Source organism: Gymnogyps californianus, chromosome 5, assembly GCF_018139145.2.
Source record: "Gymnogyps californianus isolate 813 chromosome 5, ASM1813914v2, whole genome shotgun sequence".
Lineage (NCBI taxonomy): Eukaryota > Metazoa > Chordata > Aves > Accipitriformes > Cathartidae > Gymnogyps > Gymnogyps californianus.
In genome coordinates, this window is record NC_059475.1 from 59,718,064 (window position 1) to 59,741,407 (window position 23,344).

General features: G+C 39.8%; 1 protein-coding gene across 6 annotated transcripts in view; it reads right to left on the reverse strand.

Annotated features, from left to right (window-relative positions):
* Positions 1 to 23,344, reverse strand: part of CDC42BPB (CDC42 binding protein kinase beta) — a 99,958-nt gene that overhangs the window by 34,242 nt on the left and 42,372 nt on the right. For all 6 annotated transcript variants that reach the window (XM_050898330.1, XM_050898329.1, XM_050898325.1 and 3 more), the window contains exons 4-12: positions 20,141 to 20,236; positions 15,516 to 15,664; positions 12,360 to 12,453; positions 9,000 to 9,200; positions 6,960 to 7,208; positions 5,891 to 5,970; positions 4,721 to 4,887; positions 4,503 to 4,622; positions 2,503 to 2,636 (exon numbers count right to left, since the gene is read on the reverse strand). In XM_050898330.1, the coding sequence (XP_050754287.1) occupies positions 2,503 to 2,636; positions 4,503 to 4,622; positions 4,721 to 4,887; positions 5,891 to 5,970; positions 6,960 to 7,208; positions 9,000 to 9,200; positions 12,360 to 12,453; positions 15,516 to 15,664; positions 20,141 to 20,236 (1,290 nt within the window). The remainder of the gene's footprint in view (positions 1 to 2,502; positions 2,637 to 4,502; positions 4,623 to 4,720; positions 4,888 to 5,890; positions 5,971 to 6,959; positions 7,209 to 8,999; positions 9,201 to 12,359; positions 12,454 to 15,515; positions 15,665 to 20,140; positions 20,237 to 23,344) is intronic.

Sequence of the window (23,344 nt, forward strand, 5' to 3'; positions counted from 1 at the left end):
GCACAACTCGAGGCCGTTTCCTCTCCTCCCAAATAATAAGCAATAGGACAAGAGACTGATACCCACCTCGCTGCAACCTCCTTTCAGGTAGTTGTTGAGAGCAATAAGGTCTCCCCTCAGCCTCCTTTTCTCCAGGCTAAACAACCCCAGTTCCCTCAGCTGCTCCTCATAAGACTTGTGATCTAGACCCATCAGCAGCATCATTGCCCTGCTTTGGACGTGCTCCAGCACCTCAATGTCTTTCTTGTAGTGAGGGGCCCAATCACTTCCCTAGCCCTGCTGGCCACACTATTCCTGACACAAGCCACGATGCTACTGGCCTTCTTGGCCACCTGGGCACACTGCCGGCTCATATTCAGACGGCTGTCGACCAACACCCCCAGGTCCTTTTCCGCCAGGCAGCCTTCCAGACACTCTTCCCCAAGCCTGTAGCGTTCCATGGGGTTGTTGTGACCCAAGTGCAGAACCCGGCACTCAGCCTTCTTGAACCTCATACAGTTGGCCTCGGCCCATCCATCCAGCCTGTCCAGATCCCTCTGTAGAGCCTTCCTACCCTCAAGCAGATCAACACTCTCACCCAACTTGGTGTTGTCTGCAAACCTACTGAGGGTGCACTCGATCCCCTCGTCCAGATCGTTGATAAGGATATTAAACAGAACTGGCCTCAGTACTGAGCCCTGGGGAACGCCGCTGGTGACCGGCCACCAGCTGCATTTAACTCCATTCACCACCGCTCTTTGGGCCCGGCCATCCAGCCAGTTTTTTACCCAGCAAAGCGTATGCCCGTCCAAGCCATGAGCAGCCAGTTTCTCCAGGAGAATGCTGTGGGAAACGGTGTCAAAGGCTTTACTAAAGTCTAAGTAGACAACGTCCACAGCCTTTCCATCATCCACTAAGCGGGTCACCTTGTCACAGAAGGAGATCAGGTTAGTCAAGCAGGACCTGCCTTTCATAAACTCATGCTGATTGGGCCTGATCACCTGGTTGTCCTGTACGGGATGCGTGATGGCACTCAAGATGATCTGCTCCATAACCTTCCCTGGCACCGAGGTCACACTGACTGGCCTGTAGTTCCCCGGATCCTCCTTCCGGCCCTTCCTGTAGATGGGCGTCACATTTGCTAACTTCCAGTCAACTGGGACCTCCCCGGTTAGCCAGGACTGCTGATAAATGATTGAAAGTGGCTTGGTGAGCACTTCCGCCAGCTCCCTCAGTACCCTTGGGTGGATCCCATCTGGCCCCATAGACTTGTGTGTCTCTAAGTGGTGTAGCACGAGAACAAGGGCTAGTGATTGTGAGGCTTCTCCCAGCTTCTTACAGAATATTTTCATCTGCCTCTTCCTCCTGGTTGGGTGGTCTATAACAGACTCCCACCATGATATCTGCCTTGTTGGCCTTTCCCCTGATTCTTACCCACAAACACCATTGTCAAGCTCTAGACAGTCAAAACACTCCCTAACATACATGGCTATCCCACTGCCTCTCCCTCCTTGCCTATCCCTTCTGAAGAGTTTATAGCCATCCATTGCAGCACTCCAGTTGTGCGAGTCATCGCACCATGTTTCTGTGATGGCAACTCTATCATAGTTTTCCTGCTGCACAATGGCTCCCAGCTCCTCTGTTGCCCATGCTGCATGCATTGGTGCAGATGCACTTGATCTGGGCTATTGATCCCGCCACCTTTTTGGGAGGAGAAGCCCTAATTCCTACATGACGATTCTCAGGTGCTTCCATGGTTTCTAAGACATCAATAACCCTTCCGTTTTTGCTGTCACATGGCTCTCCATCCCGTACCTCCACTGAGATGGCAGACCGAAAGACCTCGCTAGCACACCATCCCTCAAACATTGGTATGCCACCCACAGGCTTATCTCTGGCGAGCCTGGTTTTATCCCTTCCCCCTTCAAATCTAGTTTAAACCTCTTTCAACGAGCCCTGCTAACTCCTGCGCAAAGATCCTTTTCCCTCTTTGAGACAGGTGTACCCTGTCTGTTGCCTGCAGGCCTGGTGTTGTGTAAACCAACCCATGAGCAAAAAACAAAATTCTGCCAGTGACACCAGGCTCGGAGCCAGGTATTGATCTGCTGGCTCTTCTTGTTTCTTCCCTCATCATTCCCTGCAACTGAAAGGATAGACAACACTGCTTGTGCTCCTGATCCCTTAACCAGTCATCCCAAGGCCCTGAAATCTGTCTTGATTGCCCTTGGACTTCTACTGAAACAGTTAAGAATAATTAAACAGTTAAACTAAAACCATTCTTTAGGTGTTTGTTCCATCTAGCAGAACACATTTGAAATAAATAAGATGCCTATCAACTTCCAAAAAACAAAGTGTGCTACTTTGGAAAACTACTGTATTGCTAATGAAATTAACAGGTTCACTAACATCTCAGTATAGTTTTAAAAAGCAGCATTTAAAACACTAATATTGCAATCACAACAGAACTGTTCTGTAACTACTTTACATGATCATTTTTAAACATATCTATCTTTGGATCAATACCTTATGAAGGTCCTCCTTTTCTTGCCGCAGTACTCTGCACTGTTTTTCTAGTCCTTTCAACTTGTGTAGAGAGTCTTCATGTTCTTGTCGAAAAGCCACTGCATCTGCAAGCTGTCCTTCCAGTTTACTTATATCTGTAGATTAATACATATTAAAGGTAACTGGTCCCAAATTTACACCAATAAAGCAAGCAACATTACTCAAGCAAACTGGCATCACTTTGCTTGGAAAATCAACTTCTTTCCCGTTCCCACCACTTTAGACTGTTTAAGGTAATACTGGGGCACTGACACCTCCAAATAATTTCAATTTTCTCAGCCTATTAAAGAAATCCTCCCAAAGACTGGGATCTCTTTAAGTGAAGAAGCCTTAGCACAGGGCTCTGTTTGTTTTTTGAGGAATGCAACTTCTAGCCCTTGCAAACATTGAAATAAACTTGAGTTGTTCTAATTCCAGTTCTAGTAATTTGCCTCCTAAATAGTTTTCATTATATGACAAGCAAGGCTACAGTCAGTCATTAGTGTGTCCAGCAAGACAGGAAAGGACTATTTATTTCCTTGAGTAGATAAGAATTAACAATCTGGGAAGGAAATACCATCCTGCATGAGACGGGTTGGAGACCCGACTGCCCATATTGCTGGCAGTATGTTCTCCTGGTAGTTCTCTCTTTACTCTCAAAGAAAATTAAACAAATTTGATTTGAAATTATCGTCTTTAAGCGCAAACTAACCACCTTTATATATTTCTGCTCAGTCTTAGAGATGGTAAGAGAATGAACTGTGATTCTCCATTTGGTTTTAATTACTACTTCTTTTAAACAAATAAATAAGAAATTGCACAGGGAATAACTGTCTCACTCAAGTTCCACTGATGCCTGTGGCAGAACAGGAAACTGGACCTATGTATTCAGGGATCCCAAACACTGCTGTAATGATTAAAGTATTATTCCTTTTCTCACTTCAGCACAAACCTCCTCCCACCCTACATGAACCAATACTATTTCTTTTTAAACCAGACCATACTGCTAGTTTTTATATTTAACAGGACACCATGGGCTGAAGAGCTAGATAAACCTGAACCATTTGCAGAAGTAGCACCTTAATTAACTATTTTGACTCAAACCTAATTCCAGAATACACAAGAATAGGTTTTTTTGGAAGGATAATCTACATAGGAGAGCTGAGCTGATTTTTGCAATACATGCACCTACAAAGGGGGTATATTGCCAAACTGCGGGGGGGGGGGGAAATCAGCATCAGCAACTCGGTGTTTGAACTCACTTATGCTATACTACAGGCCCCTATAAACCTCTCAGCCAAGTCATTAGGATTCAAAACTAACACTTTGTTTATCACTGATTCCCACCTAAAAATTAGACACTAACAGGAGGTTTGTATGGATAAACTAATAGCATTGTCAAGCAACAGACTTTCAGTGATATGGATGAGTCAGTCTTCTCTCAGGACAGATGCCAGTATTTGTTTTTCTGCAATGCTCAGTGCTTCCTAATTAATGCATCACCAGACAGAAACACAAAGGGAGCAGGAGCTCAGAAATATTTAAGTGTGAACTATTATTATACATCCCGCCCCCATCTATCCCCTTATGTTACTAAAGAGCAAATAGTCTTCTCTGCCCACTGTCTCTTACACCTGCCTTCACGTAAAACCCCTCCAAAACAATACTCCCCTCAAAAAGGAGGAGTAAGAGAACAGGATCTCCTGAGATTTTTAGGGAAACGAACATCCCACAAAATATTTAACTGAATCCATCCACACAATTCATCATACTCGAGACTCCCCATGCTAGTATACGCTATCAGGCCAAGCAAGTGGAAGAAAGTTAGGTGCTCATCTGGAAAAACTGAAATGCCTCTTAATATTGAGGTTTTTTAGCACCTCGGGAACATTAATTCTACTTATTGCAAAAACACAGTACCTAATGTTACTAGGAGTAGCAAAATAAATTGCATTACTAGAATTAGCATGCCAGAGGCTTACCTGTTAATTTGTTCTTCAACCGTTCAATTTCTTCATTTAATTTTTTAATCTCCTTATCACGGCTTGTATTTACTGTAACACACACTGGACCTTGGAGGTTCTGCACTGTCTGTGTAGATTCTTAAAATCAGAAAAGGAAGGAAAATGTTTTCAATAAAATACATTCCAATCCTCCTAATGAGCAGAGCTAAGAATCCAAACAAATATAAACCACTAACCTTGCAGTTTTCTGTTCAAATCCTGCTTTTCTTGCTCTAATTTCCGTATTTTCTTTTCATAGCCTTCTATTTGTGAAGTGTTCTTTAAGTCACGCTGTACATCCATATCTTTGGTTACAGTGTCAGACTGCATCGCACTCTTTAAAGTGCCTCTATCTGATAAAGAGCTGAAAACAAATACATAAGTTAGAACATATTAATAAATACTCACAGCAGTCTATAGTAGTGACATGCTGGGATTCCACCAAATAGACACCTTAAATTTACAAGAACAATTAGTGCAGTAATTGTTACTGTTGAGACAACTGTCAGGGTAGATAAAAGTTATTATTCCCTAGCTATTGTGTATGCTGCTGTAGAATTAAGATACCTGCATTCAGGACTTTAATGATGTGGACGTATATTCACTTTACAAACTGCCTAAATGATTGAAAATGTTAACTCTCCCATGCCAAAGGTTACTACTACCTGACAGTGAAGTAAGCAGGTAAGTGTACCTGCACTGAGAGAGCTGAGAAACAAACCCAAAAGTTTAAAGCGTGACAAAGATGGATTTAAGTTAAGCCACATGATCTCACTCTGAAAAGGATGAGATGTGTGTACTGGGTTCTTTCTGAAATAGTATTGCATGGGTAACAAACCCCAGCAAAGGGAAATAACGGAATAACTAACAGGGCAGAATAACCTTAAGATCAGAGACAAGTATACGTTTGAGGGATCTCTGAAGTCAGATGGAGGCCATTTCAAAGATGTGCAAAGTGAGCCACTTTGTCCATGCTCAGAACCATCTATGTTAACTTAGACTACCAGCAGGACTTTGGAGCAATGAGCTAATCCTGAACTGTTCCTGGCAGACATGCAACGTGGACAAGACTTGCTCTCAGCCTCTCAATGCAGCAACAGCAAGTTTATACCCAATTGCAAGTCACACATCTAGTCCCTTAACTTTCATTCATTTCAAATAGATAAAATATTAAATACAAAAGCACCTAAACTTGGCAAGCATGATCAAAATATGTTCAGATATTGGGGGGAAAAAAAAGGGATAAAGGTTTATCCACAGGTACACCTAGGGACATCAACCTTTCTAAATGTTTATAAAAATGAGAATTTCCTAGAATGAGCTGCATTTGGGAAACAAGTTTAATGAACAACATATCCTTTGCTTACCTATCAGTTGTGTATGTAAACCCAACGAATGGCAAATGCAATCCAGAAAAGCCTGTATGAGAACTTGGTGGCACCACTTCCTGCATGAAAACAACATGCATGAAAACCCAAAAAAGAACCCATACAGAGCTAAAGGCATTTGATTTAGCCTCAACAGTTAAAGAGAGACAGCTAACGGAAAGACTTTTCTTAGCGCATACCAATTGACAATTGGCAGTTATGCTTCATTGTATAGCCTTCCAATGTCCCTGGATGAACTTTATTTGAGATTAGGTCACTTAATATAATGACCATAATTTAGTAGCCTCTTGAACTGGCACTTGAAAGGGCAGCATTTCAACAAGTTCCAAGCACAATGCAACCAGTAAAAGAAAACCTGAAATTTCAAGTTCCTAATTAAAAGTGACCTGGCACCAAAATGCATGCTGTCAGTTTTAGTATGCTAGTTACTGTTAGATACGTAATCAAAAAACATGCCAAAAGCTCTTCACTTCTTGGAATACAAGCTGGTGAATAAATTACCACAAAAGCCCTCTGCTCCTCCTGACCCGACTTTGTAAACTACTACACAACAGAAATGGAGGAGGGGAACACCAATGTCCCCACTCCAAAAACGAACCTCCTGGTTCTTAAGTGAGCGGAGAAGTAGCACTGTGAGCTCTCTCACCTGGACAGCCGCGATTGCAAGCTGCATGAAGAATATATGTGTATTTCTGAAGACAGATTTTTTTTTTTTTTCACCTTTGAAAAGGAATAAATCCAAATACTAGCTCCTTGTAAAGGTAAGCTAAAAGGGCAACTAAAGTTTTTTTTCCCCCACCTAAATATGTTAACTTTGACTGACCACGTCACAGTAGTCTGTTTTGGCAAGTGCTACCATTTAGAAAAGCAGGTCACAATTTCCGATAACCCAAAGTGCCAGAGAGATGAAAAACTTGAATTTTTCACATTTGAAATGACTTATTTTTCATCTCTTACATTATTTATTTTGAAATAAGTTCTCACTACTACCTTATAGTGCAGCAAGGTCACATACTTGCATTAGTAATATGTAAAAAAAAAGACTCACTGGATTTCTTAATACATCATCATCTACATCAAAGTTTGAGGTGTCAGAAGGACTGCTAACATCTGGAATGTAAGGTGCTTCTAGGTTTCGGATGTTATCCCAATTAAGTCCTTCAAAAAAGGCATGAGACTTAAAATCTTCTATTCCATTCTGTCCCAGTCTACGCTCCCTACTGCAGATAAGTCGCTGGATAAGATCTTTTGCTTCTTCAGATACATCTGTAACATGGGATGGAAACTGAAATCGTTCCTAGAAAAAAAAGCAAATAAGAGAAATTTTTAGAGAAGGAATCCATTCCATAACTTTCAACAGTAGTTTCAAAAAGAACATGCTAAACTACACCAATAAAACTGGAAATGAATAGTCAAATGTTCTAGTTCCAGTGAGCAGTGGCAGAGCACAATGCAATACATTCAATGATAAGACTTTTTGTCTTAAAACGGATTTTGAGGACAAGTAATCATTTCTCAATTTCTTTAATACAGATCTGTTTGAAACTAACTGCAATTACAGTCACCCTATTAGGAAAAGCAAACTTTAAGACAGACAGGAATTTTGACACACTACAAAATATTAAAGATTATACAAAAAAAGGCAGACCTTCACTGGTATTCTTAGTCACAGATCCACTGATCTCCTGAAGATGTACTCTTTGAGATTTTATTGATTTCAACTCTTAAAAACCCATGATGGTAGTCAATTCTTTACAAAACATTGCTATATTTAAGGATGTATTTTTCTAATTTATTGGTTAAATACTTGTTTTTCTTACCGAAATATAATCTACATTTAGCAAAGATTTATATTATCATAAACAAACAGAAGATCTAAAAATTGTACTTACCACTAACATCTGAAATTACTCTAGATAAAAATCGGGAAAAATTTTTCTGTATTTTAGCTTGCTACTACTACCACTGTATAGTCAAGAAGGGTTTTTGGTTTGGTTTTTTTTTTTCAATAAACAATAGCATATATCTATCTTTTTATAATACAGCTTTTCAAGTTTAAAATGACATCATCAGGGACCAAACCAGCATAATTGAAATTAAACTTCAAAATTTCCATTGAAAAACATACAATCATATTGACTGTGTGTCCAAATGAGATTAAAATATTAAGTCTGCAGGACAACAGCTTCAAATTTCCTCCCAAGTAGTTTAAGAGCCAGGTAGCCAGAGTTTACACTGGTTACATTTGCAACCAGTTAGTTCATTGAAGAAATTAAAGCAAGAGAGAGATTAATATTCATCACAGCAAGGGTGTAAGCTCTTGCAAGGATTTCATGTCTTATCCATCACTGCTTCACTGTGAGAGCGCAGCATTCTAAACACCAGTAAACTGCACTCATCCTGGGGAGAAGAAAATGCAACAATACACCCTATGCAACAGCTTCTGGCTACCTAGGATGAGTATGCACATAAACACATCCTCCTAATACAGCTCTTGAAAGGACACCATGAACTGGTTTATTCTTATTCTCTAATGTTCAAAAGGCACCCAGAAGTTCCAACACTTCTCTACCACTTTGACCCTGGACAAACCCCCTGACCTCATGTTCTTCATGCAGCTCAAGTTCACGTTTTTCTACCACTTCCACTCTGGGCAACTCCCTCGGCCTCATGTTCTTCATGCAGCTCATGCCTACACTGGTTGACTTGCCTGTTCCCTCTTTTGTACTGTTATCAGTGTGACAGAAAATGTGCACAGCTGTGTAAATAATGCATCGCTTCATTTCTCCTGCACAGTCCAGAGTAAACTTTCAATGGGCCTAACACGAGAGTTGGTTTTAATTTCGATTTTGTGATGACTGCTTAGATTTTCCAACAAGAACTTCAGCATTTAGAGAAAAATTTCAATTTGACAAAGAATTCAATTTCTGCAGTTCAGAGAAACAAACATTCCTAAAACCTGAACCAACAAATCTACACAATATGGTTCTAAATATGGTACTATCACTTCAATATCTTTAAGTGATAACAGTTCCTCTGTAAACATTATAAACTCAGTGAATACATAGAGATTTAACATAGCTCTTACTTCATGATTCATAATCTTCCCATAGGTTTCCACTAACGACTCTGCATAAAAGGGTGTTTCACCATACAGCATTTCATACATGCAGACACCCAATGACCACCAGTCACATTCAGGCCCATATTTTCCCATTCCATCTTCCATTGCTTGCAGTATCTCAGGGGAGATATAGTCAGGCGTACCCACTGCAACTGATGACTGTACCTTAAAAAACAAAACAAAACAAAAAAGCAAACATAATTCTCGTAAGTTTTCAGGTTCTCTCAGCAACTTTCTCACTCATACACTAGTACTTCTGACAAACACAGACACCAGGACATGATTTTGGAAAAGGAAGAGATTTATAAAATCACAGCAACAAAATAAAGAAAATATTAAGAAAGTAACAAAGACTGCAAAGATTAAGTTCCAGTCTACTTCTACATAAAATCAGTTGATATGTTTTATTCTGAACACAGTAGAAACCCAAAATAATCACAGCTATTGTGAAAGCAGAAAGACAAGAGGAGAATATGTTTTGCCTTTGTGTCTGTTTATACTTTAAAATTGCAATTAGCTGCCAGAAGTTGAAATGAAAAATGATTAAGTAGGGAGTTCAAGTCGTATGCCCGAATTTTACATTTTCATTTGAATATCACAAAACAAGGTCCTTGGGCAAGTAGTCTCCTATTTTTATTATGTCAGAAATTGGTTTAATGCTTATTGTGTCATGTGCAATTGGATGCAATATAGGGGTAAGGTGGGGAATTGCCCTGTGTCCAAGTAGTAGGGAAGCCCTGACCATCAGGGCAGTGGCAGATCAGCTCTAATCTCGAGGAATATGTGCTCAGGTTTCACACAGAGTTACAATGGCTCCTTCCAATTTATTTTGCATTTTAATATGGTAAATCCTTGGCAGGCATTCTATGACTACAGAATGTCACCAAGACCCGAGTTTGTGCCAAAGTCGGTGAACAATATTGTATGCCATACTTTGGCAGGACTGGCACCCCTGGAAGCACCCTAAACTAGGCAAAACAAACAAAAACCATCACGAGTGATTTAGCTTTTAGGGGTGTATCCAATCTGGTGCACAAGATGGCCAACTACCATAATGTTGCTGCTCCATTTGTAAAAGGCATATAAACCAAACTGCTTATTAATTATAGAATCATAGAATCATTTAGGTTGGAAAGGACCTTTAAGATCATCAAGTTCAACCATTAACCTAACACTGCCAAGTCCACCACTAAGCCATGTCCCTAAACACCACATCCACACATCTTTTAAATGCCTCCAGGGATGCTGACTCCACCACTTCCCTCGGCAGCCTGTTCCAATGCTTGACAATCCTTTCGGTAAAGAAATTTTTCCTAATATCCAATCTAAACCTCCCCGGGCACAACTCGAGGCCGTTTCCTCTCCTCCCAAATAATAAGCAATAGGACAAGAGACTGATACCCACCTCGCTGCAACCTCCTTTCAGGTAGTTGTTGAGAGCAATAAGGTCTCCCCTCAGCCTCCTTTTCTCCAGGCTAAACAACCCCAGTTCCCTCAGCTGCTCCTCATAAGACTTGTGATCTAGACCCATCAGCAGCATCATTGCCCTGCTTTGGACGTGCTCCAGCACCTCAATGTCTTTCTTGTAGTGAGGGGCCCAATCACTTCCCTAGCCCTGCTGGCCACACTATTCCTGACACAAGCCACGATGCTACTGGCCTTCTTGGCCACCTGGGCACACTGCCGGCTCATATTCAGACGGCTGTCGACCAACACCCCCAGGTCCTTTTCCGCCAGGCAGCCTTCCAGACACTCTTCCCCAAGCCTGTAGCGTTCCATGGGGTTGTTGTGACCCAAGTGCAGAACCCGGCACTCAGCCTTCTTGAACCTCATACAGTTGGCCTCGGCCCATCCATCCAGCCTGTCCAGATCCCTCTGTAGAGCCTTCCTACCCTCAAGCAGATCAACACTCTCACCCAACTTGGTGTTGTCTGCAAACCTACTGAGGGTGCACTCGATCCCCTCGTCCAGATCGTTGATAAGGATATTAAACAGAACTGGCCTCAGTACTGAGCCCTGGGGAACGCCGCTGGTGACCGGCCACCAGCTGCATTTAACTCCATTCACCACCGCTCTTTGGGCCCGGCCATCCAGCCAGTTTTTTACCCAGCAAAGCGTATGCCCGTCCAAGCCATGAGCAGCCAGTTTCTCCAGGAGAATGCTGTGGGAAACGGTGTCAAAGGCTTTACTAAAGTCTAAGTAGACAACGTCCACAGCCTTTCCATCATCCACTAAGCGGGTCACCTTGTCACAGAAGGAGATCAGGTTAGTCAAGCAGGACCTGCCTTTCATAAACTCATGCTGATTGGGCCTGATCACCTGGTTGTCCTGTACGGGATGCGTGATGGCACTCAAGATGATCTGCTCCATAACCTTCCCTGGCACCGAGGTCACACTGACTGGCCTGTAGTTCCCCGGATCCTCCTTCCGGCCCTTCCTGTAGATGGGCGTCACATTTGCTAACTTCCAGTCAACTGGGACCTCCCCGGTTAGCCAGGACTGCTGATAAATGATTGAAAGTGGCTTGGTGAGCACTTCCGCCAGCTCCCTCAGTACCCTTGGGTGGATCCCATCTGGCCCCATAGACTTGTGTGTCTCTAAGTGGTGTAGCAGGTCGCTAACCATTTCCCCTTGGATTATGGGGGCTTCATTCTGCTCCCCGTCCCTGTCTTCCAGCTCAGGGGGCTGGGTACCAGAGAACAACTGGTCTTACTATTAGAGACTGAGGCAAAGAAGGCATTAAGTACCTCAGCCTTTTCCTCATCCTTTGTCACTATGTTTCCCCCCACATCCAATAAAGGATGGAGATGCTCCTTAGCCCTCCTTTTGTTGCTAATGTATTTATAGAAACATTTTTCCTTGTCTTTTACAGCAGTAGCCAGATTAAGTTCTAGCTGGGCTTAGTTATGTCCTCATTTTGGATTACTTATACTTCAAGTCTGTCATGGCTTCTAGGTCCTGGTCACCTGTTATTCCAACACATAAATAATATCAAATTTCTGTCCTTTTTTAACAAAGGGTCTTTGGACAGTTCATAAAAATCTCATGAGAACTCAAGTGGCCAGTAGGAGAAAAGGTGAAAGACAGAAAAACATAGCAAAGGATAACTTTAAAAGGTAGTAGCCTGTAAAACAAGGAGATGAAGATGTCAAAAATGTTTTTATAAGTAGGTTGAGTTATACTCTTCCCTCAATTTTTAGCACGTCAATAAGCTTAGAATCTATCACACCCCTGATGCACACTGGCAATGTCTAATAGCTTTAAGACCAGCAACTCACAAGGTCCCACTACCAGCGACCCAATTAAATTTTGCTTCATACATACTGTGCCATCTTCACTCATTTTCAGACAGGACCCAAAGTCTGCCAGTCGTATGTGGCCGTTCATGTCCAAAAGAACATTATCAGGCTTTATGTCCCTGTTACAATAGAAAGAAGTTGAAAGATTTAAATATATAGTATTAGCTCTGCTTGTAAAGATTAATCTTGCATCAGAATAACAAAGAATTTTATGTTGGATACCCACTGATGCAAACTCTTTTTACTGCACTGCTTACAACCCTCTCCTCCTGCCCAACTTAAAACTTTGCCCGCAATATTGAAGCCTTAGATTACATCAGATTTTCAAGCTCATCGAAGTTGAACTCTGAATGGTCAAACAACCAAGCAGAACAATTACAGTGAGTCATACCGACTGTAACAGATAGGCAGTTTACTTCATCAACATAATTTCAAGATTATAAGCATCACAATATATCGTTTAGAGGCAAGAAAGATAAAAGAGAAAAGGCAATCTTCTAATCTCGTGGTTTTTGCCAGGACTTATAACTAACTTCTGATCTAGGAAGATTTTTTTACTGCTTCTCTAAATTTTGTCCAGCATTTCTGTTGGCCAATATTTTTCATTTGCTGTTCAAGACTTTCTATACATTACTGCACAGCACATTTGCTTCTACGGATACCTAAAGACCTTTGCATCCTGTGCACATGCAGCAGATAAACTACAAGCCACTGAACTCCTCCAGCTCTGAGATGAGGGCAATGCCATTTCAATAGGATACAGTAACATTACAAAGTCTCCAATATCAAACCGTTTCTTTCCTATTCTTACGTATATATAGCAGGGTATAAAACGATATACAGCACGCTAAGGCTACTAAATGACATGGAACGAAGATTCTCATTTCATTCTAGCTCATTACTTGATATTTTGATATCAGGAAGGTAGCCAAAAAGGATTTACTGAAGAGCATGTTAATTGAATTTAGTCCACCAATTAACCACAATTAACCACACTTTATTTCACCACTTTGGACACAAATTCACACAAAGTATCAGTAAAAGATCAATCATCCAAACAACTTAATAAGAGAGCCCTGATACACATTATGCTGTTGGGGTTTTTTTTTGTTTTTTAAATTAATAGCCTCAGAATATCCCAAGTGATTTTAAGAGCACCTAGCCAGTATGTTGGGAAGGTGGCGAGAAAGGAAGAGAGAAGGGCAAGTGCAGAAAGCAAAACCAACTCAGTTATGCATCAATTATGCAGGCTAAAAAGGAGAACGTCCAAGTCTTCCAAGGTAACATATACCAGTCTCCTTCCCTTTCTTTAGCCAACACTATCCAGGATCAGCTCCCAACATGCTACCATATCATCATGCCATTTTGAAATATTATTTATCTGAGCTAGCCAAAAAAGATAACCAAACCTATAAATGTGTTGATTTGGGGGGTTTTTTAGATATCATATTTATTCAAATAATACTATCTATTAGTAATAAATAAAACCACATATGCTTTACCTTAAACCCACCAGTCTTGTTGCACCATAAAATCCTGTATTCCTTTTCAGATGGAAAGTTCCAAATGCCACTACATGTGCTCAAAAACTTAAAAATTGTACAATAGCTTCAGCTTAATTTTTGAGGAAGAGACTAGAATTACTAGGAACAAGGAAAAAAACCTGTGCTCTAATACACCTTGTGACATAGATGTGGAAGTTAACAATGTCTGATTTTTCAGGTGCTGAATTCCACAGTTTCACACTTGAGGAGACTTATGAGAAAAACCATGATAGGTTTAACAAAGGGTCCTCATATATGTAAAAATCCTGCCAATCTGATAAATTTTTCCAACACAAACTTGAATTAACACTTTTTAACCAAGGGCTAATGCTTTGAAATTAATTACTGAAACTTCACTAATACTGTTGCTCATTAGCAGTATTAAGACAAAATAGTAAATGCCAATCTACACCTGTCAACATAAATTAAATGCATACTTACTTGTTATAATACAGAAAAATATGCACTAACCCAGAAAATCAGACCATCTCACTATGCTTTCCCAATAAACTCAGTAGTAATTTTCTATTAAACTTATTCCATACGTTTCAGTTCCAGATATTGTCAACATTCCCTTACAGTCCCATAACCACAAGTCAAGCTCACTAGGTGCAGAGGACTATAAAGCTTATATACAACTACAAACCAATTTGTTTGTTTGTTTTTTAAAGAACACTGCTCACAGTGTCATTCAAAGCATAAGCCAATCTCATCCAACGCATCTCTGCTTTTCTGCTTTGCATGCAGATCTCGCTTGCCTAACGGAACACTGTTTCTGTTCAGAAAAGCTTAATGCCTCATCTCTGAGCTCCACTGTTTCCTATCTAGAGCTAACAGGTCATATAAGCCTTTAAAGGGTCCTTGAAATCCTCTCCAAAGCAATCATGCTTCCTCCTAATCCATTCCAGTTGCCAAGCAGTAATTTCTTGGGCTTTTGTACATCTCCTATTCAAAGCGTACGTTTTGGCCTCAGAGCCAATCAGTCCTATTGCCACAACAGACATTCATTCAGCCCCATGCAAAGATGTAGCTGGTCAGTTAGTTAGGCCACCTTCCTCAGAAATGGGTGCAACAGTGCCTCTGGTGAACTTCTCCAAGTCCATAACATTTTTAAATTCCCACACATTGTCCACATTTACTCACAGGAGTATTACAGAGTTTATGTATCTTTTCTTTTTTTAATTTTTGAAACAGTGATCAAAGGTCGAACAGAAGAGTTCAAAGCATTATAGTTTGAGAACTCCCTGTGTCTTTTAAACATGAATGTCTAAACGTCTAAAATTTCAATGTCTAAACATTTGCAGAGAATTCAAACTGCTTCAAACTTCTAGGTTGGCTTGGACAAAGGCAGATAAATATTCATGAAGTGAATTGAGAATAAGTCAAGAAGCCTGATTAAAAATAAAAGCTTTAGTAAAACGTTAGTCAGATAAATGTCACTGCTTCTAATATCAATCCATCAAAACTTGATATTTAAAATGTAATAGCTTATATAGCTACTATACAGTATATAGCAAGCAAGTAACCACAGTAGTTTGCCTGGGGCTACTCTGCCCATTTGTACACGTAGCAATATCTTTAGGATTAACTTCATATAACTGTACATGTATTTTTTGCCAAGTGAGACAGTATTTTACCTGTGCACATAATGCAGCTCATGTATGGAATGTATAGCAAGCACCATTTCACCAATGTAGAACCTAGCCATATCTTCAGGAAGCTTGTCTTCAAACTTACTGAGAAGCGTCAATAAGTCACCACCAACATAGTAGTCCATCACTAGATACTGAAAAGGGAGAAATAAAGCAGTCAAGTACTGAGAGACAGCTGGTAAGAAAAAAAAAAAGTTTCTCAGCTAACCCCTGAAAAAAACCCTTTCACTGATTTTTTTTCTGTGCCTGGGGAAAGTAGTCAAAATTGGTAATCTTTTGTGTTACTTTTATTTGCTTATTTTGTGTAAAAAGATATCATAGTCCTTTAATGATCACAGTAAGGATGACACATCAGCATTCAGTTCTTACCGTAAAAAAACCAACCAAGATACAGCAGCAAACAAACAAGTAAATCAGGGTGAGTTTATTTCTGTCTTAACTAGTGTCACACAAAGAAAATGATCTAATATCACTAAAACTAATGTAGGTTATCAACCCTTAAACTGAGAATTCCCAGAGGATGCAGGAATAAAAAACTATAGTTAAAAACAATACTTGAACTTAGCTTAGTCTAAAATACACATTTCATTACTACTCTTAGTTTTGGTACCATTTCAATACTACTAGTGGTTCCAAAAGTGGGACTTATCACATCAACATCTTCAAATACTCATCTTGGCACATGCCACATCATGGATGCATAACATAGCTGGCAGGAGCTTGATGACACTATACATTAGGGATGCCCATGACAAGCTAGAAGCACTGTCAAGCCAGAGGCACTACAGTGGGAAATTTAAAAATGAAACACTAATGTTCTTTTGAATATATTTCAATGAAAAAGTAAACAGCCTCCTAGGCTAATCAGCCATTATCCTATCCATGGAAAGGACCAACACAGATAGGATAACATTAAAGAAAAGGACTCAGACTTGCTATTTGTTTCTTATATCACAAAACGAGGATTCTGTTTTAGTTATTTCCTAGCAATATCCACCTAAATCCAGACCATCACTTCAAGTATAATGACTTTATCTAGTACTACCAGTCTTGAGCCATTTTATTTCATGCTTCCCAAAATGATCTGATACATGGTTTTAGGAATAACTTTGCTTATTCTGGAATCAACTTTCCAAAGCAGTCATCTTATTTTTCTCCTCAAGGTAAAGCAACCTACAATCCACTTTCCCTGCCACAGATTCATCTTCCATAAGGGAAGCAAATTAAAGAAGACAGGAACCCAAAGGAACATAAAGTGCAATACTAACCACTTCCTCGCTGTCTTTTGGCTCAAAAGAGCGACTCCGAAAGGCATAGGTTTTGATATTTTTCTCCATCTTATTTAAATTATAGCTTAATCTGATAGGCAAATTTCATCACTTATGTTGAAATCAATCAGTCCGTATTGCACAACCCATCAAGGAATTTTAAACATGTTGGAACACCGTACACGTGCAACAATTATGTTTGAAAACAATAGGCTACAGACAGGAACTAGTAATCTTTTTAAAAGGGATACTGTATTAAAGTATTTTCTCTCAAATTCAAGGCTAAGAGAGCTTATAGCGCCTTCTGTGGGAGCTGAAATATCCTCCCTGTCAAAGAGACATGGTAATGCACTTCCCTCAGCTCCCACAGTGTTCATAACTCATCAAGAACTCAGCTGACCCATGAAATGAGGCACTTGGATCAGAGGAAGACGGTGAGTCCTCTTCTATAAGAAAGTCAAATTTTATTCATCTTCCAATTCACAACGATCTTCTTGCCAGGAGGCACTTCTCCCTTCACATGAGGTTAAAATAAAGGCTATTCTAATGCTGAAATCTAGAGGTATGGCATTTTTTCTAGGGAAGTGACTACATCAAACAGGGGGAGAGTAGTTGGAAATCAAAGGAAAAAAGACATCAAAATACTCTCATGAATACTCAGAAGCCTTTAAGAGGCTGATAGCAGACAAACACACGTATGCCCTTCTTCATGAAGGAGACTGGGAAAGAAAATTTTTCTGGTAAGTCACAAGAAAACTAGCAGATTTGAATCTGGAAGAGTTAAGAACTTCAGGTCCCATACATGTTTCTAATATTCATGGACTATGTTTCACCTACAGCATATCTGCTTCAGCAAAACCACAAAAGGTTTACTTAACCCATCTTGACTCAAACTGTCTCTATGAAAGCTTTCTAAGAACCAGAAAAAAAGCCATGCTAGCATTTCCATGTGATGTCATTTAAGAGTTTGCTGTTTAGAAAACACTACCGCATGGTGTATTTGCCTCAAACATTTTAAAACTACAGGAGCAGAACCAGAAAATGAACTCCAGAACATATACATTTTGTAGAATTTTGTGTTTCTTGCTTAAATATAAGTTCTGTATCATCACATACTCTATTAATATTAAACAGAGGGAATAAAACCCCAATTACTTCTAGACTCTCCAAGGGCAGCTACTACTTTTCTACCTTAACATCTTACCTCCTCTTTATTTGTCTCGTTCTGAACCCTTTATCATGCAGCTAGAGGAGGATGGCAAAGCCCTAGGTGTGGGAAGACACCAAGGTTCTCTCTCTGCTTCAGGGTTAGCTTACGTGGTTTTGCATTTAAGAATCACTAGCTATAATACACAAACATCACTGTGATCAGATACCAGAACCTAGACCTTTCTCTTTCAGAGAACCGATGTCCACTCCAGGTTGGAGAACCAAGCTCTGCTGTCTGTTCTTGTTTTGTTCTCAGCTTTGCATTCCATTCTACAAGGATCAAGGATGAACAGCACAGCTAAAAAATAAACCAAATCTGCCCAGGTTCTGTAACATAGCAACACTCTCCCAAGATGTGGAAAGACGTGGCTATAAACTTCTTCAAGCTGAGCAGAGAAATAACAGAGATCTTTTAGCCCCTGGACAACTGAACCACTAAGACGGTATGGAAGAGAACCTTTTATCCAGGTTTTTGGATGAAAGTCACTTCCTGATGTGTTTCACCTTTTCTTCAAGCATCACTTACAAGAGAGGGACTGAGATGCAGATACACTCCATCTGTGAGCACAAGACATTTACATGAGATGGATGCTGAGTAACAGATCAAATTGGAAGGCAGCATTTCAGCACATGCAGAACCAGACCTCAGGCAAGCTGGGAATCTGATGACTTTGGCTGCCAGGCAGAGTTGTTGCTTTCTTAGATACTGGATCTTAAATTACATGCTAGATGTCTAAACTCTGCTGTCAAGTGAAACTTCAACATCTAAATGTTTTTGGGAACTTGGGGAAAAGAAATGTATTATACTGCTATAGCTTGCTTGGAACAGATTTGTATAAAACGGTATTAGCAACACTAGATCCCTCTCTATACTGTCATTTACTACTGCTCGCTCTCTTGCACAGCTAACAATTTTTTCTTAGGTAGCTCCATTCTTACGAGCTACTTGGAAATATGTTATAGGATGTCTTAGGTTTTTATGCAAGTCTGAAGGCTGGTTCTGAGGGAATTTGAAATTATGAGCTATCTTCATGAGGCAGTGCCAGAGATAACTAAACTTTGAGAGGTTGAAAATCTGAATCTATCACAAAGCATTCAATGGAAATAGCCTGTAAATGAGAGTCTGAGACCTAACTACTTGTTTATGATGTGCTTGTTATTCCGAAAATACTTTCAACATGACAGTGAAAATAATTTGTTTTGTTTCAGCACCTGTGAAAATGTTTGAGTATTTTCTCTTTCATATGCTTAGTTCCTGAACTCACTGTCAGCCTTTTATCAACACATTTTTGTCTTATTTATAATCATGACTTGCTACTGTGGTACTATCTAAAAGGTGTTAAGAAGGTGAAAACTTTCACATTACAACTATGTCAGTTGTTACAGAAATAGCAGGTTTGCAAACCCAGCCTCAAGTAGCCACACGGAAGCTGTATGGTACAGTATACCGCAGTATGTTGGAGATTCACTGACTTTGCTCCTGACCAGTACTCTCCTGCCTTCTGTGACTACAGTAAACATAGCTTATATGTTCTAGTAACCCATCATTAAAAAATGTAATAGGAGTAATGACTTTCTTTATAAACAGTTGCTAAAGTCTCTCAAACTACTGAGATGACCAATCTGCTGATTTTAAAATGTATGTTATTTAAATACTTTTAAGAAATAGACTTTTTTTTCCTGAGGCTTTTAAAATACCAGTTTAATCATTTTTTTTAAATAAAATTTTAAATTACTTTTGCCATTTTTAAACAAAATCTTGCTTCAAAAGACATTCTGAAAGTTTAAAATAAAATAAAAATATTCCCTACTTTCACAGAGTTAACACCTCTCAAATTATTTAATTGCAATGTTATCCAAAACATTAAACTTAAGCATGATATGTAAGGGCAGATTAGTTAATTTAAGGTGCTTAACTAAACCTCTATATACTACAGTACTACATGACTTTCTCATTCTCCTGGAGTTACAGTCAGTCCCTTTGAAGTTTTTCTTCAAGGAGAAAACAAGAATGTTGAAACAATGCTGCGAGGCATGAGGTGGACTGATTTATTGCACTAATATCCTTAAAAGTACCAAAAATAAAGTTCTTTCATAACCTAAAGCTTTTATTTGCTGATGAATCAAACATACCAAATAGTTCTCATCTTGAAAGGCATAGTGCAATGTAGTAATCCACTGACAATCTCCATTCACCAAGACATTTCTCTCCTCTCGGAAGCAAGCTGTCTAAAGGAAGAGAGAGAAAAAAGCCATTGTCAACATCAACAAGTAGTTTTCACAGGATGAATATATATGGATATTTTATTGGCATATTTAAAATTACTGAACAGAGGTCTCTATTCATTGGAATACAGTCTGCACACGTGACAAGCCAGGGAATCTCTGCAGGCTGGTAGTCAGGCATTCAGTCACTCTAATCCTGACTGTGACCTTAAAAAAAAACCAACACCCCCCCCCCCCCGCCAAAAAACCCACCACACCAAAAAAACCCCACAAACAAGCAAACCAACAACACACAACACACACCTTCCAAAACACCAAAAAGCCCACAAAGCAATTCAAGTCAACACTGAATCTTTGTTCCATAATGTATTTTTAAAAGCCAGAAAAATGATAACTTGTCACTGCAACCTGTAGCAGAAAGATAATGGCTCTAGGGAAGTAAGTCTGATTCTTCTGAAAAAGACGTTTGTGAAAATAGAGTTTCATGTATACTTTTCTTACATTACAGTTCCAGTTCCAGACACTGCCAACACACTACAGGAAATAAGCAGATTTTACTATTACTGTCTTATCTTTGTCCAGTATAATATATTTTCATTTTCAATAATCTTTGCTCTACTTCAAATAGCACACTGCAACACTTCACAGAAGCAAGCTCTGTGCAACAGGTTTTCTCAGCATCTTTACATAAAACCAACTTTCATAAACTTCAAGCGAGTCCTCCTTAATAAAAATATATTAACGTTTTTATTGGATCAGAACCATCAAGATGCAGACCGTGGAACTCTTCCACTACTCTTAATTCAAAGAGCCTTTATTAGGATATTCAGTAGCTGCAGATTCAAGCGTTTGGGTTCTAGATAATAATTGATTTTTTTTTTTTTTTTGTCATTGCCACTTGTCCAGATGTCTTAGAAAATGTACTACAGAAGGAATATGCCTGTGAAGCTCAAGCCTTACCATATACTGATTGCATCTTATAAAGGTATCTCAACCATTTTTCCCCCTAAGGAAGCAAAAGTCAATTTACATTTCTACTGAAGACGACCATACTGTGGCCACGTTGTAAAGTTAGTAATTATTGGTGCAGAGATGTAAATTGTAATTAAATGTTAACTGAGAGTGGTTTAACGGTTTACGAACGCAAGGCCAAAGTATCACTCTACAAAAAGTTTGGCAGCAACAGCAGTTCCAAGTAATCCTATTGCCTGCCCGCAGCACCAGAGCACAGCACTTCTCAGTTCTTCTGGCATCACGATGTGAGGAGGCTGCCAACACAGAAAACTAGTTTGTTTATTTTCGAAGACATCAGTTCCTTGATCCAGTTCACTGTGCAACCTCAAATAGCGAGGGAATGTTATGAACACTTCAAAACCAGTAATGCTGCTGAATACTTTGCATCATGAATTCAAAGTATAAAACGCTCCTTCTCTGCTTACACTAGCTTAAAAGGCCTTGAGACGTGCCTTGAAAAAGCATGACAGGCTGCCTAATCAGCCAGTCAGGACTTATTTGGAACTGTCAACAGTAATACACTAACGACTATGTATTTTGCTGTCAGAACAACGAATACAAATGGTCCACCTTAACATAAATGTCATGCCTATTTTTGCTTACAATCCATTTACAGATGTCAGTTGATATTCACTAATCTTTCCTGTATTTCAGTGGCTTCTGACCATATTTTTTCTTGCAGCTAGTACACAAATAAGCAGTATTTAGATAACTTTTCCCTATGTTTAATAAGTCATACAAACAAAACGTAAACCAGTATAACAACATGCTTCTTAGAGCACTTATACAGTGGATAATATAACACCTGAAGTCTGCTTTTCAATGGAGCTGCCCACTTAAGAGGCTACTGTATTCTTGCAGGCTTCATTTTAAAAACTAACAAGTTTTACCACATTTGGGAAATTTTAACATCCAGATGTTTTATGAACCTGATATGCAGGTTATAAAGTCTTGCTTATCCAGAAAAGCCAAATGAAGCGAGCAAACCAAACAGGAATAGACAAAGGCGCACAGCAGAGAAGACAGTTCCTTCATTGTCTTTTGTAGATAGGGAAAATCAGCAGAAAGAACTTAGCTGGACTATTACTTGTCCTAGGTGTGTATTGGAAAAACTATTGCTCATTATACATCTTTCTTGGTGGATAACACTCTTTCACCTCTTGCCTGCTTAAGAGGCTAAGAGGAGTTAGTCACATAATTTGAAGACAATTTGTAAACAGCTGTCTTCTCAGGACAACTCTACATGTAAAAGTTTCAGCTATTAAGGTAGGCCATTTAATTAAGTCACTTTAAAAATGACTGAAGTAAGCCAGCATAGCTGTATTTCCATTAGAGTTTGGGAGCCGCCTACAAGCATTTCGGTTTAAAACAATTCTATACGGACCGATGAATTAACCCAACTGAAATCTGTGCAGAAAGGACACCAAATTTCCCCCATACAGGGGAAGGCTTAATGCAGAACTGCTGATGCAGCACAGCCATGAGTGTGAACTCTCCTGAGAGCTCAAAGAACAGTCGAGCGGCAGCGGCTGCAGCCGCTTGTAAAGAGGAGCATGGAGCGATGGACGGAATGTGACTAAATCGGGCAAAGGCAACGGTGAAGAGGGACTTAACAACAGGGAGGAGATTTATTCACAGGAAAAGAGCTGGCACTGACTCACTGAAAGGAAGGGAGGGACTAGGAAGGGTAGGCTGGCGGGCAGGAGGTGTCAGGAAGGGGACAGAAGAATGGGACAGGGAAGGGTCAGCAGGCTCAGTCCTCAGCAAGCAGCTAGCTTTCGCCCCTTAACAGAACTGCTGCAAGTATTGATACACTACATGTATTTTCCCCTCAAATCTCTTGCTCATTCACCTGCTGACTTATGTAATATTACATTTGCCATAAGGTTTTCCTCTACTGTGCAAGAGTATGCATCTTAGGAATATGCCACTTCCCATGGCATATTCTTAGTAGGTCCTTTCCTAATCTGTGAAGTAATCATTCACATTTCCATAATTTGTTGTGACAATGTATATCTCCTTTCACCAAAAATACCCTTCTTAAACAGATTTACCTTCTTAACACATTTTGTTTTACAATCTGAATCTGTGATTCCA